This window comes from Bombina bombina, chromosome 4, assembly GCF_027579735.1.
Source record: "Bombina bombina isolate aBomBom1 chromosome 4, aBomBom1.pri, whole genome shotgun sequence".
NCBI classification, from domain to species: domain Eukaryota; kingdom Metazoa; phylum Chordata; class Amphibia; order Anura; family Bombinatoridae; genus Bombina; species Bombina bombina.
Window position 1 is genome coordinate 1176843782 of NC_069502.1, and position 20225 is coordinate 1176864006.

The following is a 20225-nucleotide window of genomic DNA, read 5'->3' on the forward strand; positions in this document are numbered from 1 at the left end:
GAGGGGGAACAAACGGAATACCTGGTCTATCCCACTCCCTAGTTGCTATATCCGCAATCCTCTTAGGGACCGGGAACACATCAGTGTAAACAGGAACTTCTAGGTACTTGTCCATTTTACACAATTTCTCTGGAACCACCAAAGGGTCACAGTCATCCAGAGTAACTAATACATCCCTGAGTAATAAACGGAGGTTTTCTAGTTTAAATTTAAAAGCCAACGTATCTGAGTCTGTCTGAGGAGCAACCTTTCACGAATCGGAAATTTCTCCCTCAGACAGCACCTCCCTCGCCCCCATTTCAGAGCGTTGTGAGTGTATATCGGATACGGCTACTAAAGCGTCAGAATGCTCATAATCTGTTCTTAAAACAGAGCTATCACGCTTTGCAGGTAACACGGGCAGCTTAGATAAAAATACTGAGAGGGTATTATCCATTACTGCCGCCAAATCTTGTAAGGTAAAAGAGTTAGACGCGCTAGAGGTGCTAGGCGTCGCTTGAGCGGGCGTAACTGGTTGTGACACTTGGGGAGAGGTCAACGGGCTAACCTCATTACCTTCTGTCTGAGAATCATCTTGGGCCACATTTTTAAGTGCAACAATATGGTCTTTAAAATGTATAGACATATCAGTACACGTTAGACACATTTTGAGAGGGGGTTCCACCATGGCTTCTAAACACATTGAACAAGGATTTTCCTTGGTGACAGACATGTTTAACAGACTAGTAGTAAGACAAACAGGCTTAGAAATCACATTAATCAAGCAAAAACACACTTTGCAAAAAAACGTTACTGTGCCTTTAAGAAATAAAAAAGGCACACAATTTTCCAAAACAGTGAAAAATGCACCAAACTTTCTGAAATTTTCACAGTATGTACCTAAAGCATTGGTAAGATTGCACAACTAGCAAAAAAATCGATTAACCCCTTAATGCCCAAACCGGATCAATTAGTAAGCTAACAGACCGGTTAAAACAAATTTAGCAACTTGCCACAGCTCTGCTGTGGCCCTACCTTCCCTTAGGAGTCGGATTTATGGGGAAAAAGCTTCTTATGGGTCCTCAAACTGTAGCAGGAGCCACCATGTGAACACAGCCTGAAGATCTAGTCAATCTAACTGCGCATCTGAGGCGCGAAATTAGGCCCCTCCCACCTTACTCCGGTGCTATGAGGCCTAAAGAAACACTTCTAGGAGTTATAATATTAGCCATGTGGGTAACAACCCCTGAAACAAACCCAAAGGGACCTTCTAAGTGTCTCAAAAACGATATTTATAAGTAAGTTTTTGCCATAAAAAAGTGTCAACCAGCATAAATTAGCCCTGTCATGTAAGCTTTTAATTCCATACTTAGTCTCTGAATAAAGCTTACCCTTCCCTCATGGGGATCTTATCAGTCCTTTTCTAGCATTATCACAGTCTTGTCTAGAAATAAATGACTGAACATACCTTATTGCAGCCTAATCTGCAAACCGTTCCCCCCAACTGAAGTTTTCTTGTACTCCTCAGTCCTGTGTGGGAACAGCAGTGGATTTTAGTTACAACATGCTAAAATCATCTTTCTCTCTGCAGAAATCTTCATCCCTTTTCTGCTGGAGAGTAAATAGTACAAACCGGTACCATTTAAAAATAACAAACTTTTGCTTGTAGAACAAAAACTACAAATCTAACACCACATTCACTTTACCCTTCCGAGAGAGACCCTATTGCTTAGAGCCGGCAAAGAGAATGACTGGGGGGTGGAGCTAGAGGGGGAGCTATATGGACAGCTCTGCTGTGAGCTCTCTTTGCCACTTCCTGTTAGGAAGAATATCCCACAAGTAAAGGATGAATTCGTGGACTGGATACACCTTACAAGAGAAAACAGAATTTATGTTTACCTGATAAATTACTTTCTCCAACGGTGTGTCCGGTCCACGGCGTCATCCTTACTTGTGGGATATTCTCTTCCCCAACAGGAAATGGCAAAGAGCCCAGCAAAGCTGGTCACATGATCCCTCCTAGGCTCCGCCTTCCCCAGTCATTCGACCGACGTAAAGGAGGAATATTTGCATAGGAGAAATCATATGATACCGTGGTGACTGTAGTTAAAGAAAATAAATTATCAGACCTGATTAAAAAACCAGGGCGGGCCGTGGACCGGACACACCGTTGGAGAAAGTAATTTATCAGGTAAACATAAATTCTGTTTTCTCCAACATAGGTGTGTCCGGTCCACTGCGTCATCCTTACTTGTGGGAACCAATACCAAAGCTTTAGGACACGGATGAAGGGAGGGAGCAAATCAGGTCACCTAGATGGAAGGCACCACGGCTTGCAAAACCTTTCTCCCAAAAATAGCCTCAGAAGAAGCAAAAGTATCAAATTTGTAAAATTTAGTAAAAGTGTGCAGTGAAGACCAAGTCGCTGCCTTACATATCTGATCAACAGAAGCCTCGTTCTTGAAGGCCCATGTGGAAGCCACAGCCCTAGTGGAATGAGCTGTGATTCTTTCAGGAGGCTGCCGTCCGGCAGTCTCGTAAGCCAATCTGATGATGCTTTTAATCCAAAAAGAGAGAGAGGTAGAAGTTGCTTTTTGACCTCTCCTTTTACCAGAATAAACAACAAACAAGGAAGATGTTTGTCTAAAATCCTTTGTAGCATCTAAATAGAATTTTAGAGCACGAACTACATCCAAATTGTGCAACAAACGTTCCTTCTTTGAAACTGGATTCGGACACAAAGAAGGCACGACTATCTCCTGGTTAATGTTTTTGTTAGAAACAACTTTCGGAAGAAAACCAGGTTTAGTACGCAGAACCACCTTATCTGCATGGAACACCAGATAAGGAGGAGAACACTGCAGAGCAGATAATTCTGAAACTCTTCTAGCAGAAGAAATTGCAACCAAAAACAAAACTTTCCAAGATAATAACTTAATATCAACGGAATGTAAGGGTTCAATCGGAACCCCCTGAAGAACTGAAAGAACTAAATTGAGACTCCAAGGAGGAGTCAAAGGTTTGTAAACAGGCTTGATTCTAACCAGAGCCTGAACAAAGGCTTGAACATCTGGCACAGCTGCCAGCTTTTTGTGAAGTAACACAGACAAGGCAGAAATCTGTCCTTTCAAAGAACTTGCAGATAATCCTTTCTCCAAACCTTCTTGAAGAAAGGATAGAATCTTAGGAATTTTTATCTTATCCCAAGGAAATCCTTTAGATTCACACCAACAGATATATTTTTTCCATATTTTGTGGTAGATTTTTCTAGTTACAGGCTTTCTGGCCTGAACAAGAGTATCAATGACAGAATCTGAGAACCCTCGCTTTGATAAGATCAAGCGTTCAATCTCCAAGCAGTCAGTTGGAGTGAGACCAGATTCGGATGTTCGAACGGACCTTGAACAAGAAGGTCTCGTCTCAAAGGTAGCTTCCATGGTGGAGCCGATGACATATTCACCAGGTCTGCATACCAAGTCCTGCGTGGCCACGCAGGAGCTATCAAGATCACCGATGCCCTCTCCTGATTGATCCTGGCTACCAGCCTGGGGATGAGAGGAAACGGCGGGAATACATAAGCTAGTTTGAAGGTCCAAGGTGCTACTAGTGCATCTACTAGAGTCGCCTTGGGATCCCTGGATCTGGACCCGTAGCAAGGAACCTTGAAGTTCTGACGAGAGGCCATCAGATCCATGTCTGGAATGCCCCACAATTGAGTGATTTGGGCAAAGATTTCCGGATGGAGTTCCCACTCCCCCGGATGAAATGTCTGACGACTCAGAAAATCCGCTTCCCAGTTTTCCACTCCTGGAATGTGGATTGCAGACAAGTGGCAGGAGTGAGTCTCCGCCCATTGAATGATTTTGGTCACTTCTTCCATCGCCAGGGAACTCCTTGTTCCCCCCTGATGGTTGATGTACGCAACAGTCGTCATGTTGTCTGATTGAAACCGTATGAACTTGGTCTTTGCTAGCTGAGGCCAAGCCTTGAGAGCATTGAGTATCGCTCTCAGTTCCAGAATATTTATCGGGAGAATAGATTCTTCCCGAGACCAAAGACCCTGCGCTTTCAGGGGTCCCCAGACCGCGCCCCAGCCCACCAGACTGGCGTCGGTCGTGACAATGACCCACTCTGGTCTGCAGAAGCTCATCCCCTGTGACAGGTTGTCCAGGGACAGCCACCAACTGAGTGAATCTCTGGTCCTCTGATCTACTTGTATCGTCGGAGACAAGTCTGTATAGTCCCCATTCCACTGACTGAGCATGCACAGTTGTAATGGTCTTAGATGAATTCGCGCAAAAGGAACTATGTCCATTGCCGCTACCATCAAACCTATTACTTCCATGCACTGCGCTATGGAAGGAAGAGGAACAGAATGAAGTATTTGACAAGAGTTTAGAAGTTTTGATTTTCTGGCCTCTGTCAGAAAAATCCTCATTTCTAAGGAGTCTATTATTGTTCCCAAGAAGGGAACCCTTGTTGACGGAGATAGGGAACTTTTTTCTACGTTCACTTTCCACCCGTGAGATCTGAGAAAGGCCAGGACAATGTCCGTGTGAGCCTTTGCTTGTGGAAGGGACGACGCTTGAATCAGAATGTCGTCCAAGTAAGGTACTACTGCAATGCCCCTTGGTCTTAGCACCGCTAGAAGGGACCCTAGTACCTTTGTGAAAATTCTTGGAGCAGTGGCTAATCCGAACGGGAGTGCCACAAACTGGTAATGCTTGTCCAGAAATGCGAACCTTAGGAACCGATGATGTTCCTTGTGGATAGGAATATGTAGATACGCATCCTTTAAATCCACCGTGGTCATGAATTGGCCTTCCTGGATGGAAGGAAGAATTGTTCGAATGGTTTCCATTTTGAACGATGGAACCTTGAGAAACTTGTTTAGGATCTTGAGATCTAAGATTGGTCTGAATGTTCCCTCTTTTTTGGGAACTATGAACAGATTGGAGTAGAACCCCATCCCTAGTTCTCCTAATGGAACAGGATGAATCACTCCCATTTTTAACAGGTCTTCTACACAATGTAAGAATGCCTGTCTTTTTATGTGGTCTGAAGACAATTGAGACCTGTGGAACCTCCCCCTTGGGGGAAGCCCCTTGAATTCCAGAAGATAACCTTGGGAGACTATTTCTAGCGCCCAAGGATCCAGAACATCTCTTGCCCAAGCCTGAGCGAAGAGAGAGAGTCTGCCCCCCACCAGATCCGGTCCCGGATCGGGGGCCAACATCTCATGCTGTCTTGGTAGCAGTGGCAGGTTTCTTGGCCTGCTTACCTTTGTTCCAGCCTTGCATTGGCCTCCAGGCTGGCTTGGCTTGAGAAGTATTACCCTCTTGCTTAGAGGACGTAGCACTTGGGGCTGGTCCGTTTCTGCGAAAGGGACGAAAATTAGGTTTATTTTTGGCCTTGAAAGACCTATCCTGAGGAAGGGCGTGGCCCTTGCCCCCAGTGATATCGGAAATAATCTCTTTCAAGTCAGGGCCAAACAGCGTTTTCCCCTTGAAAGGAATGTTAAGCAATTTGTTCTTGGAAGACGCATCCGCTGACCAAGATTTTAGCCAAAGCGCTCTGCGCGCCACAATAGCAAAACCAGAATTTTTCGCCGCTAACCTAGCCAATTGCAAAGTGGCGTCTAGGGTGAAGGAATTAGCCAATTTGAGAGCATGAATTCTGTCCATAATCTCCTCATAAGAAGAATCTTTATTGAGCGCCTTTTCTAGTTCATCGAACCAGAAACACGCTGCTGTAGTGACAGGAACAATGCATGAAATTGGTTGTAGAAGGTAACCTTGCTGAACAAACATCTTTTTAAGCAAACCCTCTAATTTTTTATCCATAGGATCTTTGAAAGCACAACTATCTTCTATGGGTATAGTGGTGCGTTTGTTTAGAGTAGAAACCGCCCCCTCGACCTTGGGGACTGTCTGCCATAAGTCCTTTCTGGGGTCGACCATAGGAAACAATTTCTTAAATATGGGGGGAGGGACGAAAGGTATACCGGGCCTTTCCCATTCTTTATTTACAATGTCCGCCACCCGCTTGGGTATAGGAAAAGCTTCGGGGGGCCCCGGGACCTCTAGGAACTTGTCCATTTTACATAATTTCTCTGGAATGACCAAATTCTCACAATCATCCAGAGTAGATAACACCTCCTTAAGCAGAGCGCGGAGATGTTCCAATTTAAATTTAAATGTAATCACATCAGGTTCAGCTTGTTGAGAAATTTTCCCTGAATCTGAAATTTCTCCCTCAGACAAAACCTCCCTGGCCCCCTCATACTGGTGTAGGGGCACTTCAGAACCAATATCATCAGCGTCCTCATGCTCTTCAGTATTTTCTAAAACAGAGCAGTCGCGCTTTCGCTGATAAGTGGGCATTTTGGCTAAAATGTTTTTGATAGAATTATCCATTACAGCCGTTAATTGTTGCATAGTAAGGAGTATTGGCGCACTAGATGTACTAGGGGCCTCCTGTGTGGGCAAGACTGGTGTAGACGAAGGAGGGGATGATGCAGTACCATGCTTACTCCCCTCACTTGAGGAATCATCTTGGGCATCATTTTCTCTAAATTTTGTGTCACATAAATCACATCTATTTAAATGAGAAGGAACCTTGGCTTCCCCACATACAGAACACAGTCTATCTGGTAGTTCAGACATGTTAAACAGGCATAAACTTGATAACAAAGTACAAAAAACGTTTTAAAATAAAACCGTTACTGTCACTTTAAATTTTAAACTGAACACACTTTATTACTGCAAATGTGAAAAAGTATGAAGGAATTGTTCAAAATTCCCCAAAATTTCACCACAGTGTCTTAAAGCCTTAAAAAAATTGCACACCAAATTTGGAAGCTTTAACCCTTAAAATAACGGAACCAGAGCCGTTTTTATATTTAACCCCTTTACAGTCCCTGGTATCTGCTTTGCTGAGACCCAACCAAGCCCAAAGGGGAATACGATACCAAATGACGCCTTCAGAAAGTCTTTTCTATGTATCAGAGCTCCTCACACATGCATCTGCATGTCATGCTTCCCAAAAACAAGTGCGCAATAGAGGCGCGAAAATGAGACTCTGCCTATGATTAGGGAAAGCCCCTAGAGAATAAGGTGTCCAATACAGTGCCTGCCGGTTATTTTACATAATTCCCAAGATTAAAATAATTCCTCAAGGCTATGAAGTATAAAATATGCTTATATATAAATAGTTTTAGCCCAGAAAATGTCTACAGTCTTAAAAGCCCTTGTGAAGCCCTTTTTTTTCTTTATGTAATAAAAATGGCTTACCGGATCCCATAGGGAAAATGACAGCTTCCAGCATTACATCGTCTTGTTAGAAATGTGTCATACCTCAAGCAGCAAAAGTCTGCTCACTGTTTCCCCCAACTGAAGTTAATTCCTCTCAACAGTCCTGTGTGGAAACAGCCATCGATTTTAGTAACGGTTGCTAAAATCATTTTCCTCTTACAAACAGAAATCTTCATCTCTTTTCTGTTTCAGAGTAAATAGTACATACCAGCACTATTTTAAAATAACAAACTCTTGATTGAATAATAAAAAACTACAGTTAAACACCAAAAAACTCTAAGCCATCTCCGTGGAGATGTTGCCTGTACAACGGCAAAGAGAATGACTGGGGAAGGCGGAGCCTAGGAGGGATCATGTGACCAGCTTTGCTGGGCTCTTTGCCATTTCCTGTTGGGGAAGAGAATATCCCACAAGTAAGGATGACGCCGTGGACCGGACACACCTATGTTGGAGAAATATTTTTTTCATATCCCTTTAACAAAGAATTAAAGGGCCCTGCTCCCTAGACAGTAATAATTCTTCACTGCGCTGCAAAATTCCATAGTGCTGGGTACAAAGTTAGTAGTATACAATGACAAAGATTTATGGTAAGTTATAAATAAATAACATACTAAACAAAACTAGTACAGGAGGACGAGGGCCCTGCTCCAAAGAGCTTACAGTCTATAGGTTAAGGCTGCAGAGATATAAGGTTTGGAGTAGCTTGTCACATGGACTGTAGTTGCAGCAGCAAGTCAAGGCAGTGCAAGGTTTATTTTAGTTAGAATAAAAAAAGGGATGGAAATCCTCTCTTAATAGGTGGATTTTCATATAGCACCTAATACTATACAAGGTTGGAGTTTGATGGAGGGGTTAGAGAGTTCCAGAGGACAGGAGCAGCATGTGAAAAGTCTTGGAGGAGAGAAAAGGGAGTAGAAACAGTAGGAGTGGAGAAACCTAGGTCAGAGGTTGATTGAGTAGGGCAGTTTGGTGAGTATTTGGAGATAAGTGAGGAAAAAAGTCTCTGTGGCAAAGTTGCCTTCATACACTGCACAAAAACAAATATGTTTAGAAACAGACATACCTTGGAAATAGGAACAAGACTGTGGATGATCAATTATCATTTTATCTTCAGGTGAAAATGGAGATCTTTGAGGCACTATCTGTTCTTTCATCCGCAGTGTATTGCTGGAAGATGAGGATGATGAGCTGGATAAGCCTAGCTCTATAAATCTTCCTTTCTTACCACAAAGAACGCAATCAAGTGGTGTAGCAGATGGGCCACGGGGCAGATTAGAATCTTCCTTGATGTAATTTCTAACTGCACCACTATGATGTACTGATCTCTCTCTCTGCCAGATATAATGAGCTGGTGCAATTGCCATTACCTAAAGAAAACAGTACAACCTTGAAACTTTTTTCAGTAACAAATGACTATATATAGAGAGAGAGGAGAGAGTTTTTTTAAACTTACTCTATATAATTGCTAAGTACCATAATGGTAATATAAAATGTAACCACTGTGGCCCCTGTGAATATTACCTATGTAATATATATGTTACTGGGTAAATGTAGTGAATTGTAAATAGAAGCATACCAAACTCCACTATTTTGTTTCATCTGAAATAGGGTACTTTAAAATGTATGATTTTTTTTAAAACAGTGTTTTTATATTTCATAAAACCTTTTCCCTTTTTCTGCATGTTAAGTTTTTTTTTTCATATGCTAAGCATCAGTTATGCGCCATCAGTAATGACAAACCCAATATTTTGATTATCTATTTAAACAGCTTTAACTCAACAATTTTTTCATGAAAGATAAATGCGTTTGTTAATTTTTCACAATATATTTCTGTTTAATAGCCCTTTAAATATCACTAAATAGAAAAAAAAACAAAATGTATGCTAACCTGATAAATTCATTTATTTTATGGTGGTGAGATTCCACAATCCATTACTCCTGGGATTTAACTCCTGGCCACTAGAAGGAGGCAAATATTCCCAAAGCTTCCAAGAGCACTTCATCCCTCCCAGCTCTTTGGTATGCCAGTCTGACATATATTCAAGCAAGGAATATAAAAAAGCTAGGATAGGACAAAGTAGAAACAAAGAGGTACAAACTAAAACTGCTGCCAGAAAAAAAAAACGTAATTAATAAAAACGTGCAGGGCTTGTGGAATCTTACCACCATGAATTAATCAGGTAAGCATACATTTTGTTTTCTTTCATAAGATGGTGATAGTCCAAGATCCATTACTCCTAGGAACTAATACCCAAGCTGTGGAGTCCACAAGTAATTGTTGGGTCGGATAAAAAGTTATTGAAATGGGCAGGCACCTAATTTTCAGACACTGCTGTCTGGAGGGCTTTCCTATCAAAGGTCACCTCAAAATAAGCAAAAACTTCATAGTGGTAGAAAGTAGAAAAGGAATGTATGGATGACCATGTTGCTGCGTTGCAAATTTGTTCAACAGAAGCCCCAAATTTAGAACTCCAGGAAGTGGTAAAATATCTGTTTGAATGGACTGTAAAGCATTTGGATAAGTCTTTCCTGCCTCCAAGGAAAAAATGAGAAACAGAGAAGCTAGAGAAACTGCTAAAGCTTTCTGGTCTTTGTGATGACTCAAGAAAAAAATAAAATAATTAAAGAATTGTTTAAAATCCTCAGCAGCTTGAAAATAATGTTAAAGCTGCCATTACTTAAAAATTAAGTAGACGCTTTACTTTTGAAATATGAGGATTATGACAAAAGGAAGGAACAAACAATTTCAAAATGCCAATATCAGAATAGATTTCCTTTGCAAAAGACAAATTTTATTTGTAAAACCACCTTATCATGGAGAAAAAACAGATAAGAAGGCTAGTAAGAAAAAAACAGGCAATTCCGGACTCTTCTGATAATAGATATTGGCCCTTGATGCCCCTTTCTCCGTGCGAGCCTTCAGGCTCACCAGAAACAGGAGTTAAGAAGCAGCAGTCTTAAGACCGCTGCTCCTTAACTAGTTCGCTGCCTCTGAGACAGCGGACATCAATCCGCCGGATCACATACGATTGGGTTGATTGACACCCGCTGCTAGCGGCCGATTGTCTGCAAATCTGCAGGGGGCGGCATTGCACAATCAGTTCAGGGATGTCTGGCGGATACAGCATATCATGTCTGCCAGACATTGATAAATCGGCACCTAAGACTGAAGTTGAATCTGACTAAGCATAGGTTCATGAGGAGAGCTCTGCAAACCTCTTAAAATCAAAATTAGGTACCAATGAGGAGAATTGGTTTAATCCCTGGAGCTAATCCTGACTTAAGATTCAACAAAACTCTGAATGTCAGGAAGTTTAAAGGAATACTAAATAGGGGTGTTGAAAATAATCGTAACCCCGATGCATCACGATGCGGCCTTGAACGATGCTGCATCAATGCAGTGAAGTTGAGAATCGATTTCCGGGTCACATGACATCACGCTCATATCACCGCCACACCAAGCCCCAATCTTAGCTGCATGGCATTATGGAATTTGTAGTCTATGTAACCTAATAGTCGATATACAGAGCATTTATTTCACTACAACTACCAGAATCCTATTGTTATCGTTTGCGTATAATCCAATAAAAACTGGGAAATTTGTCATCAATATATCCCCTAATATGCTATTTGCCGATACATGAGCGGACTGTTGCTAAGCAAAAATGAAATATTGAATTGCTCAATTGTCCGTCAATCAAATTACATGTATCCAATCAGCAGATGAAAAGTCACGACTATACCACTTGTTATCCTCTGAGGGGTAGGACTTTTATAAAGTGTAGTTTCATAGAGATATAACATGTGAAAATTACTGATTCTAATACAAAATGTAATAATTACGGGCTAATTAGAAGCACTACGTTCATTTGCAATAGTTCCTTAAAATAAACTAGACCTGTGAAATGAGTCCCATTAATCTTCGGTTACATATTGTGTACTTGGTCTATCTCAAAAAGTTGCTGATTTTATTAGGCACTAAAATGGTGGATTTGTGTTGACAAATACGATCTCTAATTTTTTGGGAAGAGTAGCCCATATGGGCATTTGCGGGCATACACCACATGGGTTGAATTGCATGTGTAATATCTAGGTATACTAAATATTTTGCCTGTATAGGGCCTCTTACCATAGGAGAAATACTATAGGCAGGAGGCTGGTTCATGCCAATAGTGCACCCTTCTTTTGCAAACTCAGACATGGCACGTTTCCCTGTCTGGGATGTGCACAATGCAATAGTGTCATTAAAGGGGGCAGTATTTCTCATTCCTATACAGGCAAAACATTTAGCACATGCAATTCAACCCATGTGGTGTATGCCCTCAAATGCCCAAATGGGCTACTCTATGTGGGCGAGACCACCCAAAAGATTAGAGATCGGATTTGTCAACGCAAATCCACCATAAGGAACAAAGCTACAGCTCACTTACCTGTGCATGCCCATTTTCGTGAGATTGAGCATCAGGTGAGTCAGCTTAGATTTATGGTTATAGATCATGTCAACAAAAAAGCATAGGGGTGGTGACCAGATTAAATATTTGCTCCAAAAAGAAGCTAAATGGATCTGGCAAATTAACACCATGTACCCAAAGGGCCTAAATAGAGATTTTTAACTTGCTTCCGTCTATCTGAGATAAAGCTCTTCAGTTATAAGTGTGCACTTACTTATATGAATTTTGTGTAGCTTTAGATATGTACAATTTGAGCCTGACTTTTTTAAATTTGTCTCTTTAATTGAGCTGTCTGCTGTTTTACTTTAAATAGGTTCCCCAATATGCTCCTGTTAGGTGAGGGTTAACTATGTGATGATTTGATTGGTTAAAGAACCTGCTGCTAAGGTATGTGTTATAACCCCTCCCATTTAACAGGTGATTTCCGTTTTATTGTATGCTATATAAGGTAAGTTGTGACCACTTTTTGTTAGCTTGAGAAAGGGGCAGGAGCCCCCGAAATGTTGCTCTTCAATAAAGGATTATGCTTTTATTCTGAGTGCCACCTCCATGATTGTTTTGCTGAACTCTATTTTGATAATATACCGCATTTTTCTGTGCAATCCAAAAGAAACAGTGTATATTTTCTTTACAATACACAGGTTTGACAAGAAAGAAAGCATATACTATACATATATTTTTTATTGTAGCCAATTTATTAAACAAATCTGTTTTGCAGCCAATATTTTTATTTGTTACATGCCTTTTAAAAAGTACAGAATTTAGGGGGCGGTGCCTGACTAAGCTCAGAGATGGCTGCTTGATCTCTGAGCTGCGGGAGAAATCGAGTTAAAGTAGTGATCAGAAGTCTAAATAGGAACCTAACAACCACTAAAAAATGTAAAAAAGATACTAGCCCTGGTCCCTGTGTGATTCAGTGGGTATATGTCATCACGGTAAAGCAAAATCGGCTACAATCGTTGGGAGCCCTTTCAGCATGTGACAACTAGGAGCCGTTCAACCCTATTACACAGATACGGCGTGATAAGAAAGCCGTTCGGTTCCGGTTTGCTAACTCATCAAGAGCTGCGGTAAGTGGAGCAGTCCAGATATACAGTGGTGAGTGAACTCACAATCACGGCTTGCTCTGCACTGATCCTGACACACATACAGGGTTAAGATGGCGGCTGAGAGCAGTTACAGTGTAGGGTCCCTTACACACACGTGGAGTTAGAAAACGGCCCCAGAGCGAGATTTAAGTGTCAGCAAGTCCGGTGATTGAATAAGTATGAGCAGGTTCCTTAAACATCCTGCAAGATAGATTGTGGATCCCTCCTGCAATAAATGAGTATATAAGCTACTGAACACACGTGGTGGTGCAATTTTTTTTTTTCAGAGGGTTTCAGATTCAGCTGCCATTCTCTAAAAGAACAAAGATCACTAGGAGATATTACATAATTTTCAAGGGGCAGCAGCATCTATCATAATTTGATAATCCTCAACCTGGTATTAATTTAGGTAGAGTAGTGCCTAATCAAGTCCTCTGTGGGCAACTAGACTGTGACTGGAGAGCAGCTCTTCACTAAACAATAAAAGGCAAATAAAAAATAAAAGAGTTCTCTAAAAGAGAACACTAAAATGACTTCTACCTAAATCTGACAAACCCACTAAATCCCAGACTATAAATACCTATTTTAGACCGCCTAAGACCAACAAAACTAACACAGAGCATAGTGCAGAGGAGGAGGTTGAAATTGAACAAGACATGGAGCTCAGCAAAACTGAAGTGGACCAAACCCCAGTCACAAGAGCAGACCTACGTCTGTTAGTTTCAAAACAAGATATTTCTTCAAAATTGACTCTATGCATACGACGGTGACAAATAGTCTGACGGACATAAAGTCTGATATTGCAGAGCTAGGGGGCAGAATTGAAATCTTAGAAGAACATAAAGAAGCAGTCTCAGAAGATATGGCCTCAATTTCTGAGGTTATCAATTCCTAGCAACAAACTATCTCTGAGCTACAAGACAAAATGGATGACCTCGAGAATAGATGTAGACGCAATAACCTTAGACTGAAAGGCATTCCAGAGACAGTTCTCAATAAGGACTTACTAATCTACCTGCAGCAGCTCTTTAAAGCAATAACAGGTGACAAAGATGAAGCCACTTATACTATTGAAAGGGCACATAGGGCGCTCAGAGCTAGACTAAGAAGAGAGGCCCCACCAAGGGATGTTATCGTAAAACTTCTGGTGTTCCAAGAAAAGGAGAAGATATAAGCAGCATCACGCCAAAATCCAACCTTTAAATTTCAGGGGATGGTTGTCCAGTTTTATCAGGACTTAAGTGGGAGAACCCTTCAAAAAAGACAACTTCTGAGACCCCTGACAACGATGCTAAGAAAACATCAAATCCAATATTGCTGGGGATTCCCCTTTGCACTTCACATTATTAAAGATGGGAAGGTGATATCTGTCAAAGAAGTGGAAGAGATCCCTAATGCCTGCAAAGTTTTAGGTCTGGACCCGCCAACAACGCTTACAAACACATCACCACCACAAGACAAGAATCTTCAACTACCCCAGAGGGAAAACAAACAATCAAAATGGCAAACAATCAATAAGAAAAAGCAAAAGACTTGATTACCTACAACACCATAACTACAGTAAGAACAAAGAAAGGGGAAAAAAAGAAGAGGATCCTGGCTTATTCATGGATAAGACTCCAGAGACTTCTATTGCTCTCCAAAGCTTAGTCACCAGCTGATTGGTGACGTATATAATGTTTCATTATGGTTGTTATACATTGGTTCACTGATTTCAATCTAATATATGATTCACTGTTTGAATTTTTGTTAGCTAATACAGTTATCTCCCCCTAAATGTTATTATTGTTTTATATGAAACACACTCACCTTCGATCGAAGGGAGATTACATTCAACCATATAAACTATGCGCTCTTCATTATTAGTTTATTTTTTTTATTTTATTTTCTTTCTTCTTTTTTTTTAATGTTACCTTAGAGTCATGTAAATCATTCTGCTATATGTGGATGGGGTGGAAGCAAAGTTATGAAATTGTGCTTTTCTGTGATACGAGATGGGAAAGATGGTTCTATGCTGAAGTTATGATGATGCCAATAACTCACAACCCTAATGCCTAAAATTAGTTTGATCTCTCACAATGTGAGAGGATTAAACTCTAATGTTAAACGCAGAGTAGCTATGAATTATTACAATAACCTCCAGGCTAATGTTCTTTTTTTGCAAGAGACTCACTTTACAAACACAAATATCCCTAGATATTGGTCTAAGGCATTCTCTAAACACTATCATGCTACTATGGGGGTAAAAAAAGAGGATTCTCTATACTTATTCACTCTTTAAATTTTATATCCACTGTCTTAGACCCAGAGGGCAGATATCTAATTGTGAAGGGACAACTTGATGGCTCGGATATTATCTTTTGTAATATATATGCCCCTAACGATAAACAGCAGATATTTTTTTAAAATATTGCACATTTATTAACAAACTGGTCCCAATATAGGGTAATCCTTGCGGGGGATTTCAATATCAATATGGTCCCTATTGCACACAATGCAAAAACTAAGATAACTAGCAAACAACTTCGACATAATAAAACAGTTAAAGCTATTCGAGAAATGTTGAGCCCACATACTTTAATTGATACCTGGAAACATTTATATGGCGACACTAATGATACTACCTTTTATTCAGCGGCACACCAGTCTTACACGAGAATAGACTATATTCTAACTAGCCAAATTATGTTCCCACTTGTACTATCCTCTGAAATACACTCATGCACCTGGTCTGACCACTCCCCAATATCGCTACTGTTAGATGGCATTCAGGACTTTAGGAGAGCTAGAACTTGGACATTTGATTCCAGTCTGTTACGAGATAAAATCATTTTAGATAAAACCAATGCCTCATTAGCGGAATTCTGGAATATTAATTCCTATTCCACCTCTAATCCCCTGAATACTTGGGCAGCACATAAAGCAGTCATGAGAGGTTTGCTGATACAAACTAAATCTCACATACATCTACACAACAAAACCATGATAACACAACTTCAAAATGAAATCAAACTTTTAGAAACCCAACACAAACGCACCCAAAGTCAAAACATTTTGAGAGACCTGAACAAAAAAAGGGATACTCTAAATAATATTCTAAACTCTATGGCGACTAAAGCACTCTTGAGATTAAAGACGCAATACAACATATTTGCTAATAAACCTGACAAATTTTTGGCCCACAAGATACGGGACAGATGTAAGGCATCTGCAATCCCAATTATTATAAACAAGAGGGGAGTCCCGGTCTCTCATCCTCAGGAGATTGTGGATACCTTAACGGACTTCTATGGAAGCTTATATGACGGTAAAAGGGTTATACAGTCCCCTCATATAGACTTCTCCTCCTCAGAGTTTATTAAAGAGGCTAACTTAAATAAACTTTTAGAGAAAGATAAGGACTCATTAAATGCACAGATCACACACATGGAGGTGTCTCTGGCAATTAAAGACCTTAAAAAAGGCAAAGCCCCGTGCCCAGACGGGTTCCCTGGGGAATATTATAAATGATTTAAAGCAATACTAATCCCCCACCTCACAAATTTCTGTAACCATTTGCTGGAAGGCCAAACTATCCCCTCAGAATTACTAGAAGCTAAGATTGTGGTTATACCCAAACCTGGTAGAGATCCTAAATTATGCTCAAACTATCGCCCCATTTCCCTTATCAATCAAGATCTCAAAATCTTTACTAAAATCCTTGCTAACCGACTTAAGCTGATCTTGCCTACTTTGGTTCATTCAGACCAGGGCCTCGATCCGATATACGGCGCAGGTTTCGGCGCAAACGTAGAAACCTGTGCGGCCCGTAGTTTCAGCTCGCAACTCGAGCTATCCCATATATGGCGCCGTCAGATACTAAAGTGCCGTAAGTCTGACAAACCAGTGATGTCCAGAAATCTGCGTAAGTACAAATTTCTGGAGTCGCCAGTGACTTACGGCACTTTAGAAACTGCCGCCGCCTAAAAAACTTGACTAGGTTATTAAATCACCCGTTACTGTCTAACACGCCTCCTAAACATAGCCCGACACGTATACCCCTCTATCTGCAATCCCCCCTCTCACTATTAAATAATAAATATATTAACCCCTAAACCGCCGCTCCCGGACCCCGCCGCCAGCTACATTATCTATATTACCCCCTAATCTGACCCCCCTACCGCGCCGCTAGTTATATTAAATGTTTTACCCCCTAATGTGAGCCCCCTACCCCGCCGCCACATATTTAAACTATATTACCCCTTAATGTGAGCCCCCTACCCCACCACCACCTATTTAAACTATATTACCCCCTAATGTGAGCCCCCTACACCACCGCCACCTATTTAAACTATATTACCCCCTAATCTAAATCCCCTTACACCGCTGCCACCTATATTAAAATTATTAACCCCTAATCTAATCCCCCTATACCGCCGCCACCTATATTAAATTAATTAACCCCTAAAATACTAAAATTTCCCTACCACTAAACCTAAGTCTAACCCTACAAATAGCCCTGAAAAGGGCTTTTTGCGTGGCATTGCCCCAAAGTAAACAGCTCTATTGCCAGCCCTTAAAAGGGCTTTTTGCGGGGCTTTGCCCCAAAGTAATCAGCTCTTTTACCAGCCCTTAAAAGGGCTTTTTGCGGGGCATTGTCACAAAGTAATCAGCTCTTTTGCCTGTAATCTAAATCCCCCTACACCGCCGCCACCTATAATACATATGTATTAACCCCTAATCTAATCCCCCTACACCGCCGCCACCTATATTAAATTAATTAACCCCTAATCTAATCCCCCTACACCGCCGCCACCTATATTAAATTAATTAACCCCTAATCTAATCCCAATATACCGCCGCCACCTATATTAACTATATTAACCCTAATTATATTAGGGTTAATATAGTTAATATAGTTATATTATATATATTAACTATATTAACCCTATCTAACTCTAACACCACTAACTTAATTATTATTAAAATAAATCTAAATAATATTAATAATATTAACTAAATTATTCCTATTTAAAACTAAATACTTACCTATAAAATAAACCCTAAGATAGCTACAATATAATTAATAATTACATTGTAGCTATTTTAGGGTTTATATTTATTTTACAGGTAACTTGGTATTTATTTTAACTAGGTGCAATAGCTATTAAATAGTTAATAACTATTTAATAGCTACCTAGTTAAAATAATTACCAATTTACCTGTAAAATAAATCCTAACCTAAGTTACAAATACACCTACACTACCAATAAATTAAATAAACTACAAACATCTAAACTAAAATACAATTAAATAACTAAACTAAATTACAAAAAAAAACACACTAAATTACAAAAAATAAAAAAGATTACAAGAATTTTAAGCTAATTACCCCTATTCTAAGCCCCCTAATAAAATAACAAAGCCCCCCAAAATAAAAAAAATTCCCTACCCTAATCTAAATTACAAAAGTAAACAGCTCTATTACCAGCCCTTAAAAGGGCCTTTTTGTTGGGCATTTCCCCAAAGTAATCAGCTCTTTTGCCTGTAAAAAAAACACAACAACCCACCACCCACATACCCCTATTCTAACCCACCCAATCCCCCCTTAAAAAAACCTAAGTTTAACCCCCAAGTGCTCCTTACCTGTCCTGAAGACCGGCGTTGAAGTCTTCTTCCAGGCAGCGACCTCTTCTTCTTCCAGGATCCAGCCGGCGCGAGCGGAGGAGTTGAAGACCGATGACCGCGGAGCTGAAGACCGTCCATCTGGAACTGAAGACCGGTGATGCTGGAACTGAAGATCGGCGACGCTGGAACTGAAGACGGCTGGAACTGAAGACCGGAGCCGGAGCGTGGAGGACCCTCTTCATACGATCGCCGCCGTACACTGAATAGGAATTCAAGGTACGCGATTAAAGATTGCGTCCCTTGAATTCCTATTGGCTGATTTGAGCCTTCAAATTCAAATCAGCCAATCGGATGCAAGCTACTTTAATTCTATTGGCTGATTTGAATAGCCAATAGAATAAGAGCTACTGTAATTCTTTTGGCTGATTAGAATAGCCAATAGCCTTTTAAGGGCTGGTAATAGAGCTGTTTACTTTTGTAAATTAGATTAGGGTAGGGAATTTTTTTTATTTTGGGGGGCTTTGTTATTTTATTAGGGGGCTTAGAATAGGTGTAATTAGCTTAAAATTCTGGTAATCTTTTTTATTTTTTGTAATTTAGTGTTTTGGTTTTTTTTTGTAATTTAGTTTAGTGTATTTAATTGTAGTTTAGTTTAGATATTTGTAGTTTATTTAATTTATTGATAGTGTAGGTGTATTTGTAACTTAGGTTAGGATTTATTTTACAGGTAAATTGGTAATTATTTTAACTAGGTAGATATTAAATAGTTATTAACTATTTAATAGCTATTGTACCTAGTTAAAATAAATACCAAGTTACCTGTAAAATAAATATAAACCCTAAAATAGCTACAATGTAATTATTAATTATATTGTAGCTATCTTAGGGTTTATTTTATAGGTAAGTATTTAGATTTAAATAGGAATAATTTAGTTAATATTATTAATATTATTTAGATTTATTTTAATAATAATTAAGTTAGTGGTGTTAGAGTTATATAGGGTTAATATAGTGAATATATATGATATAATAACTATATTAACTATATTAACCCTAATATAATTAGGGTTAATATAGTTAATATAGGTGGAGGCGGTGTAGTGGGATTAGATTAGGGGTTAATACATTTATTATAGGTGGCGGCGGTGTAGGGTTATTATATTAGGGGTTAATATATTTAATATAGGTGGCGGCGGTGTAGGGGGATTAGATTACATTACAGGCAAAAGAGCTGATTACTTTGTGACAATGCCCCGCAAAAAGCCCTTTTAAGGGCTGGTAAAAGAGCTGATTACTTTGGGGTAATGCCAAGCAAAAAGCCATTTTCAGGGCTATTTGTAGGGTTAGACTTAGGTTTAGTAGTAGGGATATTTTAGTATTTTAGGGGTTAATTAATTTAATATAGGTGACGGCGGTATAGGGGGATTAGATTAGGGGTTAATAATTTAATATAGGTGGCGGCGGTGTAGAAGGCTCACATTAGGGGGTGATATAGATAATGTAGCTGGCAACGGGGCCTGGGAGCGGCGGTTTAGGGGTTAAACACTTTATTAGGGATTGCGGCGGGGGATTGCAGTTTACAGGTAGATAGACATTGCACATGCGTTAGGTGTTAGGTTTTATTTTGCAGCTAGTTTAGGGAGTTACGGGCTCCAATACTCAGCGTAAGGCTTACTACACCTGCAATTTGTGGCGAGGTGAAAATGGAGTAAGATTTCTCCATTTTCGCCACGTAAGTCCTTACGCTGTATATTGGATACCAAACTGTGCGGGTTTGGTATACCTGT

At 40.1% G+C, this 20225-nt stretch overlaps 1 protein-coding gene across 1 annotated transcript in view; it reads right to left on the reverse strand.

Moving 5' to 3' along the window:
* SPDYA (speedy/RINGO cell cycle regulator family member A) overlaps positions 1-20225 on the reverse strand; it is a 504065-nt gene that overhangs the window by 8645 nt on the left and 475195 nt on the right. The window contains 1 exon segment of the mRNA XM_053712806.1: positions 8356-8659. Within this exon segment, the coding sequence (XP_053568781.1) occupies positions 8356-8659 (304 nt within the window).